This window comes from Leucoraja erinacea, chromosome 1, assembly GCF_028641065.1.
Source record: "Leucoraja erinacea ecotype New England chromosome 1, Leri_hhj_1, whole genome shotgun sequence".
Lineage (NCBI taxonomy): Eukaryota > Metazoa > Chordata > Chondrichthyes > Rajiformes > Rajidae > Leucoraja > Leucoraja erinaceus.
The window spans coordinates 65,726,339-65,739,796 of NC_073377.1; the positions used below are offsets into that span (position 1 = coordinate 65,726,339).

The 13,458-nt window shown below is 40.0% G+C and overlaps 1 protein-coding gene across 1 annotated transcript in view; it reads left to right on the forward strand.

Annotated features, from left to right (window-relative positions):
- Positions 1–13,458, forward strand: part of scfd2 (sec1 family domain containing 2) — a 224,050-nt gene that overhangs the window by 195,526 nt on the left and 15,066 nt on the right. Inside the window, exon 6 of the mRNA XM_055636130.1 lies at positions 4,868–5,013. Coding sequence (XP_055492105.1) covers positions 4,868–5,013 — 146 coding nt within the window. The remainder of the gene's footprint in view (positions 1–4,867; positions 5,014–13,458) is intronic.

Genomic DNA, 13,458 nt, shown 5'->3' on the forward strand with positions numbered 1-13,458 from the left:
CTCGGCTGTTATCAAGCAACTGAACCATCCTCTCACCAGCTAGAGTGCAATCCACACCTCCCATCTACCTCATTGGGGACCTTTGAACTATCTTTAATTGGATTTTATCTTGCATTAAATGATATAACCTTTATCCTGTATTTGTACACTGTGGTCGGCTTGGGGGTAATCATGTATAGTCTTTCCGTTGACTGGATAGCATGCAACAAAAAAAGGCTTTTCAGTGTACATTGGTACACATGACAGTAATATACTAAACTAATCTCTATTAATGGTAAATGACCACCTTCTTGGTTTACCATTTTCAAATCTGACAGACAGTTGAGTGTGATGTTTAGTGTGCTTTGTTTATGGTACTGGAATATATCCTGTTATATTGCAAATAGTAAGTCAAGTTTAAAGGTACTCTATAAGAAAGATTTGTATGTGAGATGGATCATATCTGATTAACACATACTCCATTGAATCTTTATGCAAGACAAACCCATGGTTTTTCTAATGATTGAGCAGTTAACATTTTCCAGGACCACCTTGGGTAATTAAAGTGTTTTCCTTGTTTGCATTATGTATTCTTTTGCTAAGGTGAAGTAGTTTCCTTAAGGCTACGAAACCTGCTTATTAAGTAAGTAAAGGTTGAGGTCATTCACTGTTTTAATTGTTCTTGGAATTCGACTGGAATTCATGAGCTTTTTTTTAAAAAAAAATTAAATTTTATTAGAAGTTACTACAATACAAAACAATACAGTGGGACCTAATTTTAGGTGCCAACTATGTCATAACGTAATTATACATTCTATGTACAACCTCTAGTTTTATGTTTTTGAAAAGGAAATAAAGACAAGAAGAAGGGAAAAATAAACGAAAAAACAAATTTGGAGAAGAGAAAAAGAGGAAAAATAGATAGTAGAAAATAGAAAAACATGAAGTGTGTGTATAAGAAAAGAAAAAGTGGAAAGTAGAAATAGGAGAAAAAGACCCTTAAAAGAGACATTTTCAAATCTTTATTCGGAGATGTAAATCTATCCACGACCTGACCTGAAATCAGTAATCTTTACGGTTGGAATTCATGAACTTTAATTTGGTGGTTAGAAGTGTATAATACCTGTATGCTGAAATGGTTATGTATTTCAAACAAAGCATGACTTCTACATCATGTACATTTATGGTTAATTTTATCTTGCATAGATCTTACTGAATATTTCTTCTCATTTATGTTTAGGTTGAAATTGCCTGCAAAAGCCAATCTATTCCTTAAGCAGCTTACTTGATTTGAATGAAAAATGATATCGTTTTTCAAAGCCTGTCAATTGCTTATTAAATCTAAATGGGCATTCAATCTAAGTAATTGTAAATATTTGTGGAACAATTAACCCTCAGGCCAGTGAAATTGAATTGCAGCTTTACTGAATTATGCTTGGCAACATTTTTCAGATCAGTGAATTGAAGTAAGTTGCAAGAAAAATCCACCATTACTTAATTTAAAACTTGCACCACACTATTTAATTTTCCAGTTGAATTGAACTTCTACTTATTCATTCTGAGGGGCAATGGAGCCTTTCATTAGAGTAAAATACCCATATATAGACAACAATAAACAACCTTAAGATTGTCGAAGAAAACTGCAACCAGAACTTGCTTTCTTTTAACAAAGAACATTGTCTTTACAACATTCGAAGGGCCGAATGGCCTACTCCTGCACCTATTGTCTATTGTCTATTAGGGGATTTTTAATCTAGTGATCCAGTATTACTTTGCAACCAACTTGATCATCTAGGTTGAGAACTTGGCTATTAGGTATATGTGTATGCTCATCAAACAAACGTCTAGGAAACTGATCATTTCAGGTGTTCTGCTGAGAAGCAGAGGATTAAGTGAGACATCCTAAAGCAATTCACAGTGACATAACAGACATTGCTTATACTGAGCCAGAGCAGAAGATGTTGACATTGTCAATGACAACGCCTAAGACAAAGAGGTAGGTTTCAATAAGCATTTTGAGTGAGGATACAAAATTTGAGAGAGAGGTACAGGAAAAGGGATTCCAGCACGTAATGTCTAGGTGCACAAAACAAGCTGCTGGAGGAACTCAGCAGGTCAGACAACTTCTGTAGAGGGAAATGGACAGTTGTTATTTCAGGTCAGGACCTTTCCACACGTACAGAATGCTGCTCGACCCGCTGAGTTCCTCCAGCAATGTGTTTTCTTTTGCTCGAGATCCCAGCGTCCACAGTCCCTATTTCTCCATTAAAATCTCGCCACATGTAGGTGCAGCCTTTGATGGGTAAGGTGAAGAAAGCGGGAGGTACACAGGAGGTCGGAGCTCTCAAGTGATTATAATGCTGCAGGAGGGCACAAAATGGCCAGGGGGTATTTATTTATTTATTTGTCTGTTTATTTATCGATATATATTTGTGTGTGTGGAGAGAACTTTTTTTTGAAGGTAGACAAAAAAAAGCTGTGGTAACTCAGCGGGACAGGCAGCATCTCTGAAGAGAAGGATGGATGACATTTTGGGTCGAGACCCTTCTTCAGACTAGTCGGGAAAGGGGAACGAGCAGCCTTATTTTCCTTTTGCATCCCAGCAAAACCTTTACCCACAACGCTGTCCCGCTGAGTTACTCCAACTTTTTGTGTGTACCTTCAATTTAAACTAGCATCTGCAGTTCTTTCCTACACATTTTGAGGAACTTTTTTTTTGTTATTTATTACAGGTTTTACAAAGTTATGTTCACATATCTGTTACCCTGCTGCAAATAAGAATGTTATTGTTCAGTTTTTTGACATATGACAATCAAACACTCTTGACTCCCTTGACTTTTGAAGTAAAAACGGGTGAGATAAGAATGAGAATTTTAAAGTGAAATGGTTGTAGATTATGAAGTTCACCAAGTTTGTAATTGATGTATGTAAAATACTTAGTACAGGTTAGGTACAAGCAAAGTGGATCAATAGGGGGAAGATGAGGCCAGCACGAGTGCATGGATTGATCAACGTGTCGAGGCAGCAAATGCCTGGAAGAGGGCCTCAGTGGTAGAGGATGTTATGGAAATAGGGTCTCCCAGAAAAATAAATTCCATTCTTGGCTTCTAAAAGTTTCTCCCTTGCATATAATGCCATGTGTGTAAACTACCTGTCATTCATGGTTGCAGACTGGTGAATGTAATCTATCTACTCCGATCACTGCTTCAGATTAGTGTCAAAACTGTCTCTATTATTCAAGGTGAAAACTGCAATCTTATGACTTTGCCTTCTCATTCAATTGCTGACTTTTCATTCAGCACTATTATCCACTGTCACAGTAGTTTTAACTGGAGATGTAATTTCATAAATGAAGCATTCTTGACAGTGTACTATAGAATAACAAAGGATGGTTCCCCAACACTTGAGTGATACAAGGCTGAACGGTATTTTAAGAATGCATTGTGATTCCATTCATCTAATTCCATGCTGGTGAAATTAATTTTAAAGTGCTCTTAAGTATCATTCATCATTCAGTTGAACGTCAAGTGCCGAGCATGGGCGCTCATTAACCAGTCACCCAAAAGACAGCTTACCAGGTGTGTCTACCTGATAACAGATCCTCAGTGCTTCAGTGGCAGAAAGATGACAGCAACTGCAGACAGGATTTGCAATCTTGTTGTCATTTGCAAATGGATGCAGAGGTAATACATGTGGCAGATCTGAAGCATGAAGTTAAAGAAGCAGCAGCTGAATAAGGAACTGAAAGACACAAAGTGCTGGAGTAACTCAGTGGGTCAGGTACCATCCCTGGGGAATATGGATAGGTGATGTTTCAAGTTGGTTGAAGAAGGGTCCCAACCCGAAATGTCATCTCTCCGTCCTTGTGCTCCTGACATATATTGCCTGACTCGCTGAGTTACTCCAGCACTAGTTTTTAGCAGCTGAATAAAGATAGTTTTACATTTGCTTTGGAGAACAGCTAACAATTAAGGGCCCTTATTTTAAATGCACAACTGGATTCGACCACCAGCATTCCACAATTAAAAAAACTCACCATGATTAAAATGCCTTGAAAAGTTACTGGTCAGTAAATATTGCCAGATAGATTTTCATCTATTAATTATTTAATGCAATCTCACAGATTGTATTTTAATTTGCAGTTTAAATGTTTCCACAGTTGACGGCATTCTTCTCCTATTCTTAAAAGTTGAAATAACTTTTTCATTCATATCCGTATTACTTTGTTTAGAATTATCCCTATGCCACTGGGAGTTAGGGATAAAGATAACTCTAAACAAACTATTGCAATTGTGGATTAAAAGGATGCTCTTTTAAAAAGAATAAAGAGCAATTTACCGACATTTATACCAAAATAAACATTAGATTTGTAAGCAGTATGGTGAAACCATTCAAAACTGCAATTATATAAACATCAGACACAGGTGGTAACATGACTGTAAAAAGAATTGGAGCAGAAACTCCAATCAATTTTCGTCTCATTTAAAACAGGTTATTGAAAAACGTGACGGTGTTGCATTGCGCCAGATTGCTGTAGTGGTTTGCCTGGGATTTTGAAGACAAGAGGATTAATGGCAACGAGGATAATAAGCTTCCTAAATTCCCCACATTCCACCGCTGCTTCTATCCCTGGCCTAAGTGATTTGCATTGAACTGGGAAACCTGTCACCTCAAATGGGATTAGCTAACTAGTGACCAGCAATTAATCCAAAGTCTTTTCTAGCCTTTATGAATCAATATTATATAATCCACTGCAAACTGCATCAGGTGCATGCCTTCTTCTATAATTTCAGGCCAGGCATGCTGTGAAATATGAAAAAAAGAATGTGTCGCAAGGCTGCAGTCGGAGTAGGATCACCAAATTGACCATATTACATGTGTATTTCAGGTTGTTCTTCAGCATCTGAATTGACATCCAACATAGCCACTGATGTCGTGGAGCAAGTGTTTGAGACACTTCGAGGCATAGCGAGAGCACGGGCACACATGAAACAGTTCAAGACTCTATACAGTCCCGGTGGCAACACCCACCAGGTAAGGATATCAAAGCTATCTGAACAACCTTTGTTTATTTTTGTTGAAGCTTTTCAACATATGAGGGCAAAAATGTACAGAATAAAACATTGTACATTCGTCATGATTCTTTCCCACCAAATTTTGTATCAGCAGTAACCACGGTTACAAATCATTTCATTTCCTCATCAAAATCATTGATATGAATTGTAAATTGGTTGTCGTCCAACCACTGATCCTTGCTGTAATTTTAGTATTCTAACAAGAAGGTGACCCATTTATCCTTGTTGCTTTCTGTCCATTAACTAATCCTCAATATCTCTAATATCCATTGAGGTCTAATCTTAGTTGATATTCTGTTACAGGGCACTTACTAATTGCATTCTGAGAATCTCTGCCACTGGTTCTAATCTAGCTACACCCTCAAAATTCCTAAATATATCTGTCAAACATTATTTCCCTTGTATAAATCCATGTTGATTCTGGAAGTTATGATTTTCTGCTACCTCAACCTTAACAGTAGGTTTTAGCAATTTTCCCGGTATTGTATCTAAGAACCCTCCAATTCTAGGCACTATGCTTTGGGAAGGTTAAGAGGCGTTGGAAAGGTTTAAAAAAAGATTCAGTGGAATAGTTCTAAAGATAAGAGATTACAGAGACGCGGACAGACAAAAGAAGCAGTGATTTTTTCTTTAGAGGAACGAAACCAGAGGAGATTGGGCAGAGATGTTAAAAATCATGAAGTGTTTGAACAGGTAAACAAACTGAAGCGGTTTCCTGTTATCCAGAAGTGACATTCTTGCTTCTGTGAATGTAAAAGACCCTGTTGCACTGTTTGAATAACAACAGCAGATTGATCCAAGTCAACCAAGGATAACACAATGGTGAAGGGGGAAAGATTTAATAGGAATCCGAGAGGTAACTTTTTCACACAAAAGGTAGTGATGGAGCAAGCTGCCAGAGGAGGTAGTTCGGGCTGGGACTATCCCAATATTTTGTTCGGCACGGACTTGTAGGACCGAGATGGCCTGTTTCCGTGCTGTAATTGTTATATGGTTATATGGTTATATTTAAGAAGCAGTTAGATAGGTACATGGATAGGACAGGTTTGGAGGGATATGGACCAAACACAGGCAGGTGGGACTAGTGTTGCTGGGACATGTTGGCCGGTGTGGGCAAGTTGGTCCAAAGGGCTGGTTTCCACACTGTATCACTCTATGACTCTATGGCACCGGTAGAGCATTTGCCTCACAGTCTGAAAAAGGGTCCCAACCCAAAATGCACCTATCCATGTTCTCCATGGATGCTGCCTGACCCACTGAGTTACTCCAGCATTTTGCGCCTTTTTTGCAAACCAGCATCTGCAGTTCCTTGTTTCTCCAAGAGGATATACCTGTTTTGAAGGGGAATGGCCACAGGGGTCACATGCACTCTCTGCCTACTACCTTTTCTTGTGGTCACCTATCTACCCTCTTCCTGTACCTTAGGCATGACCACCATGCCATAACAGGGGCAGCATTGTGGCACAGCAGTAGAGTTGCTGTCTTGCAGCGCCAGGGACCCAGGTTCGATCCTGACGATGGTCGGTGTGGGGTTTGTATGTTTTTCTTGTGACTGCATGAGTTTTGTCCTGATGCTCCAATTTCCTCCCACACTCTGAAGATGTACAGGTTTGTAGGTCAATTAGCTTTGGTAAAAATTGTAAATTGTCTGTAGCTTGTAGGATAGTGCTAGAGTACGGGGTGATTATTGCTGGTTGGCGTGCCAAAGGGCTTGTTTCCGCGCTTTATGTCTAAAGTCTAGAAATAAAACTCCAATATATGAACCGCTCCATGTCCCCGGTGATCCTGAGGTCATCCAGCTGCAGCTCCACTTCCCTAAAGCGGGCTGTAAGGAGCTGCACCTGGACACAATTCCCACAGGTATAATCATCAAGGATACCAGCAGTTTCCCTGACTTTGTACATCCTGCAGGGGGAACATTGCACCATTCGACCTGTCACCTCTTCTTCCTCTGTAAATTGTGCCCCATGTGGAGGGAATGGAAGGGAAAGTGGGATAACATGGAACTAGTATGAGCCGGTGATCAATGGTCAGCATGGACTTGGTGGGCCGACAGACCTGTTCTCATGCTGTGCCTTTCAACCAATTCAAACCTTTTTATCTCAAACATCACTCCTGGATTATCTGTCCATAGGACCTTGCCATGTTCAAGCGATGCAGTATTTGCCTATGAAGTACCGATCATTTGAAATGTTTATATGTAAAGTAAGCCCTCGTTTCTATTCATTTAAAAAAATGACATTTATCCATTCATTCATTAATGTTAAGTTTCATGGCATAAAGCTTCAGTTAGACTGGGTGGGAAAAGGCGTATTTGTGCATGGTATCACATCACAGGAAACCAAAGAGAGAACATAACCTTGCAGTGAATTTGTAAAGCTTTTATAAACAGCTGTATTGAAAGGTATTGGGTAAATACAAAGGTATAGTTTTACAAGGATATAATTAGTTTTTAGTTACAACAGTGGACAAATACTTTCATTCCTTAAGTAACTAACCAGTGTGTTAAATATCAGTGTTTGGCCTTACTTTAATAAAAGACATGGGAGTGGTGGTCCCTGAGTAAATAGTTGGTGGATTTTTAAAAGTTAATTCATAATGTCAATGCAATTATGAATTTGCCAAATTCATAGGTAAAGAAAAACAGCGTGGCTTTGTCTAAACACACCAAATTAGTAAGCTTGTGGAAAAAATATTCAAGGCAATTTCCCTGCCTTTCCTAAAATTATTTCATTCTTAAGTGATGGCAGTTACAACTCCGCTGTTAAATGCTATTAAATACTTTAGCCTTTAGACTTTACCTTTTACAGATACAGTGTGGAAAAAGGCCCTTTGGCTCACCGGGTCCACAGCGACCAGCAATAACCCTGTACACTTGCACTATCCTTTACACTTGGGACAATTGTCAAATTATTTTACCGAAGCCAATTAACCTACAAACATGTGGAAGGACACAGGAGCACCCAGCAAAAACCCACGAGGTCACAGGGAGAACGTACAAACTCTGTATAGACAGCACCTGTAGACAGGATCAAACCCGGGTCTGTGGTGCTGTAAAGCAGCAACTCTACCGCTGCGCCTCTGTGCTGCTCTGCTGTTCTTAAACATACCGTTGTTGGTAGATCTAACTGTTCAAACTTAGCATTTTCAATGTGGTACAGTGGACCAACCACGTTCACATGAGTGCACTCATTAAGTGACTGGTGCCTGAATAACAGCCGTGTCTACATCCTAAAAGTTCAGGTTTTGCATGATTTATGAAATCTCACTGAAACCATTAACTCTTGTGTGCTACTAATGATTTTTTTTTTTTTGCAATAATAAACAGTGTTACACTCTGACCATGGCAATGCATTGCCCATCATGCATTTCATTCAGCTTTTGTAATTTATAACATTTTCCTTGGAGGAACATATCCTTTTCATAAATCAAGGAATAGCTGCAATCCATTGATTGTAAAGTGCTAAATTGGTGAAAGGGTTAATATAAATGCAATTTTTGCCTTGGATTTGAAAGCTTTCTTGAAATAAAGGCTGCAGGAATATCATGAACATTTATGTTTTCTGCACAAAAAATAATATTCTCATGCTCACAGTCCGTGCCTTCCCCTTGTTATTTCTCACTCTTCCTGCACCATCGACTATCAGCCCTAACCCACAACCCTAGCATCTTACTTTATCTCCCTCTTCAATCCTAATATATATGAAGACCTGATTATCAGCACATTATTATTCTCATTCACTGATGCATTTCACTGAAAAAGTTGTTCAAATGTCTTGTTATGAAATGTTACCTCATAAAACATGACGTTGATGCATGTAGTGAAATTCATAAAGCTCTGATTGATAAAGTTAGCATTTGTTGTGTATTTCTTTTACAAGTTTTTTTGTTTTACTAAAAACTGGTCTGAACCATTTTCAGAATGTCTAGCTAAAATAGTAAAAGTTTAATAGTCATTAAATTGCAATACAGTTCCAAAGGGAGCAGATACATATTTATCAGTGATGTGTGTGATTATTCTTCAACAAAGGTCTTGGCCTCATTCCAAGACTGTTAATTCCAAATGTATTTCAGATCTGAAGTGTTTGACCGTGTCTGGATATTAAACAGATGGTCTGTTTTTGGCTCAGAGCTATTGACTGCTGTTAAAAGCTCTTGGGTTTTGCGTGACTAGGAGCTGACAGGCACTCGGAAATATGCAGCAACTCAGGCTGCTCTCCACTATCCTTGCCCAGCCCAACACCAACCAACCCCCACAGAGAAAATTACAGCTAACATGGCCCTGCTGAGCGTGGGATGGCATGGCCTGAGGAAGATCAGCCCAAATTGTTCAGTTCCATCTTTTAAAAAGGGTGTTTCATATTGATAGTATTGGTAACATTCCGACAAATCAGAGGGGGAGAGGGGTCAAACTAATACGGTATAGGAAAATAATTTAAATGTAATTTCCCTTTGGTCAATTCTTGTGGATTGGAGGGTAATAATAATAATAATAAATTTTATTTATGGGCGCCTTTCAAGAGTCTCAAGGACACCTTACAAACATTTAGCAGGTAGAGGAAAAACATGTAAGGGAATGAAATAAATAGTAGAGACATGACTAGTACACAAATTAAAGACAGAATTCAATTCAAAACACAATATGAGGCAATTCATGCACAGATGAAAAGGGAGGGGGACGTGGGGCAAAGGATAGGCAGAGGTGAAGAGATGGGTCTTGAGGCGGGACTGGAAGATGGTGAGGGACACGGAATTGCGGATCAGTTGGGGGAGGGAGTTCCAGAGCCTGGGAGCTGCCCTGGAGAAGGCTCTGTCCCCAAAACTGCGGAGGTTGGACTTGTGGATGGAGAGGAGACCGGCTGATGTGGATGTGAGGGACCGTGAGGGTTGGTAGGGGGAGAGGAGGTCAGTGAAATATGGGGGGGAGGGGGGGCAGATTGTGGAGGGCTTTGTAGGTGAGGACAGGATTTTGTAGGTGATCCGGTGGGAGATGGGAAGCCAGTGAAGTTGTTTGAGGACTGGAGTGATGTGATGCCAGGATTTGGTGTGGGTGATGAGTCAGGCGGCTGCGTTCTGGACCAGTTGGAGTTGGTTGATGTAGGTGGAGCTGATGCCAAGGAGAAGTTGCAATAGTCCAGTCGAGAGGAGATGAAGGCATGGATGAGTCTTGTAGCTAATGTTATCCCACTTTTTATGAAAGGCGGGAGAGAGAAAATGGAATTACAGACCAGTTAGCCTGATATCGGTGGTGGGGAAGATGCTGGGGTCAATTATAAAAAATGAAATAGCGGCACATTTGGATGGCAGTAACAGGATTGGTCCAAGTCAGCATGGATTTACGAAGGGGAAATCATGCTTGACTAATCTAGAATTTTTTGAGGATGTAACTAGGAAAGTGGACAAGGGGGAGCCAGTACCTGGACTTTCAGAAAACCTTTGATAAGGTCCTACATAGGAGATTAGTGGGCAAAATTAGAGCACATGGTATTGGGGGTAGAGTGCTGACATGGATAAAAAATTGGTTGGCAGACAGGAAACAAAGAGTAGGGATTAACGGGTCCCTTTCAGAATAGCAGGCAGTGTCTAGTGGGGTTCCGCAAGGTTGAGACTGCAGCTATTTACCATATACATAAATGATTTTGAATTTGAAGGGATTAAAAGTAACATTAGCAAATTTGCAGATGAAACAAAGCTGGCTGGCAGTGTGAACTGTGAGGAGGATTCTTTGAGGATGCAGGGTGACTTGGACATGTTGGGTAAGTGGGCAGATGCATGGCAGATGCAGTTTAATGTGGATAAAAGTGAGGTTATCCACTTTGGTGGCAAAAACAAAAAGGCAGATTATTATCTGAATGGTGTCAAGTTGGGAAAAGTGGAAGTACAACAAGTTCTGGGGGTCCTTGTTCATCAGTCACTGAAAGTAAGCATGCAGGTACAGCAGGCAGTGAACGAAGCTAATGGCATTTTGGCCTTCATAACAAGAGGATTTGAGTATAGGAGCTAAGAGGTCCTTCTGCAGTTGTACAGGGCCCTAGTGAGACCACACATGGAGTATTGTGTGCAGTTTTGGTTTCCAAATTTGAGGAAGGACATTCTTGCTATTGAGGGAGTGCAGCGTGGGTTCACAAGGTTAATTCCCGGGGTGGCGGGACTGTCATATGTTGATAGAATGGAGCGAACTGGGCTTGTATACACTGGAATTTAGAAGGATGAGAGGTGATCTTATTGAAACATATAAGATTATTAAGTAATTGGAAACATTAGAGGCAGGAAACATGATCCCAATGATGGGAGAGTCCAGAGCCAGAGGCCACAGTTTAAGAATAAGGGGTAGGCCATTTAGAACAGAGATGAGGAAAAACTTTTTCACCCGGAGAATTGTGAATCTGTGGAATTCTCTGCCTCAGAAGGCAATGGAGGCCAATTCTCTGGATGCTTTCAAGAGAGTTAGATAGATCTCTTAAAGATAGCAGAGTCAAGGGATATGGGGAGATGGCAGGAACGGGGTACTGATTATGGATGATCAGCCATGATCACAGTGAATGGTGGTGCTGGCTCGAGGGGCCGAATGGCATACTCCTGCATCTATTGACTATTGTCATGGCTAATCTAAATAAAATTATATACGATCAAGCTAAACGCATGCATGCTAGAATAATCATTTTTATTTACTTGCCTATCTTGGTGCCTCACATCTATAGACAGTCACAGCAAGCCTGTCACAACAGGGATAAGAAGAAACATAGAAATTAGGTGCAGGAGTAGGCCATTCGGCCCTTCGAGCCTGCACCGCCATTCAATATGATCATGGCTGATCATCCAACTCAGTATCCCGTACCTGCCTTCTCTCCATACCCCCTGATCCCCTTAGACACAAGGGCCACATCTAACTCCCTCTTAAATATAGCCAATGAACTGGCCTCAACTACCCTCTGTGGCAGAGAGTTCCAGAGATTCACCACTCTGTGTGAAAACTTGTGTCAAAATACTTGTGTCATGATATATTTTTGTTATTAATTGAAGTCATCAAAATGTTCACTGTTTCTTCAAAAATTCGACATATGTTGAGGCAATTCATGGCGATAGTTTGACTACGTGTGCAACAATTCATACGCCAGTCACCCGTCAATGCATAATTACTAAAGCTTCACTTCCAAACCATGTCCAGATTCATTGGAACTTCAAAAGCTTTGAACAAAATTTGAGTATTCAATTGATTTTTGTATTCATCTTAAATTAACTGATATGTTGTTTGCAGTGGTACAACACAACGGTTGTGGTTTTGTCTTTCATTCTGAAGTGTCTGCTGCATGCAGAAATGCTTCTGGCATTGGGCTTCCTACATGTGATTGTGATCCAGAACTAAATTATCTGTTAATTTTCAGACTGAATCTGAAATAGCTGAGATAAGCCCTCTCAGCGTTTAGAATAAAATGTGTGTTGGCTGATCGAAGAGAATCATTATGTTGTTTCAAAGCCCATACAGTTCCAACAATCATTATATGAAGCAAACCTCATTGCAATTTCAGTCCAAATCAGTTTCAAGAAAGAAATGTGGAAATGTAATATTGTGTCTGGTATGTGAGTCCAAATAATGGAAACCTTCTGGCACTTAGTTCTATTTAAACTAAAACATGGTTTCCATATTCAGTGAAAAAAATGAGGTATGTCTGTGCAACATAACTTTATACTATTGGAATGCCACACGACTATTCCATTTAGCTATGGGCCATCTATTTGCTGTTTAACTGAGTTAAAATCCTAAAATGTTAAACAGACTGTGCTATCCCTTGTTCTCTGCTCACTCAGCTCAATATGAATCCAAGGTTGCTTTTAAGGTTAAATGCTTCATTTTCTATTTAGCATCGTTAGAGATAGTAGCACCTATACTTTTTTGGCAGACTTATCATAAAGTACAGTATTGCCTCATATTGTGAATGGGATGTCTTCCCCGAAACCAGTTTGTTCTCTGAAATTTTACTATAGAACACAACCAGGCCCATCAGCCCAACTCGTTGATACAAATCAAAATGGCCCATCTACGCTCGTCCCATTTGCATGCATTTGGCTGATACCCCTCTGTACCTTTCCTATCCATGTATCCGTCCAAATGTTTATTCAATGTTGTGATAGCTGCCTCAACAGCTTCCCCTGGCAGCTCATTCCAAATACCCACCACCCTTTGTGTGAAACAGTTACCCCTAGTTCCTATTAAATATTAACCTTCTCACCTTAAACTTATGCCCTCTCGTTCTTGATTCCTCTACCCTGGGGGGAAATACTCTGTGCATTCACCTTTGTGATTTTATATACCTTAAAAAGATTTACCTTCAGCCTCGTGCTATCTAAAGAAGTAGAAACATAGAAGCAGAGAAACAGAAAAACAGGTGCAAGGGTAGGCCAT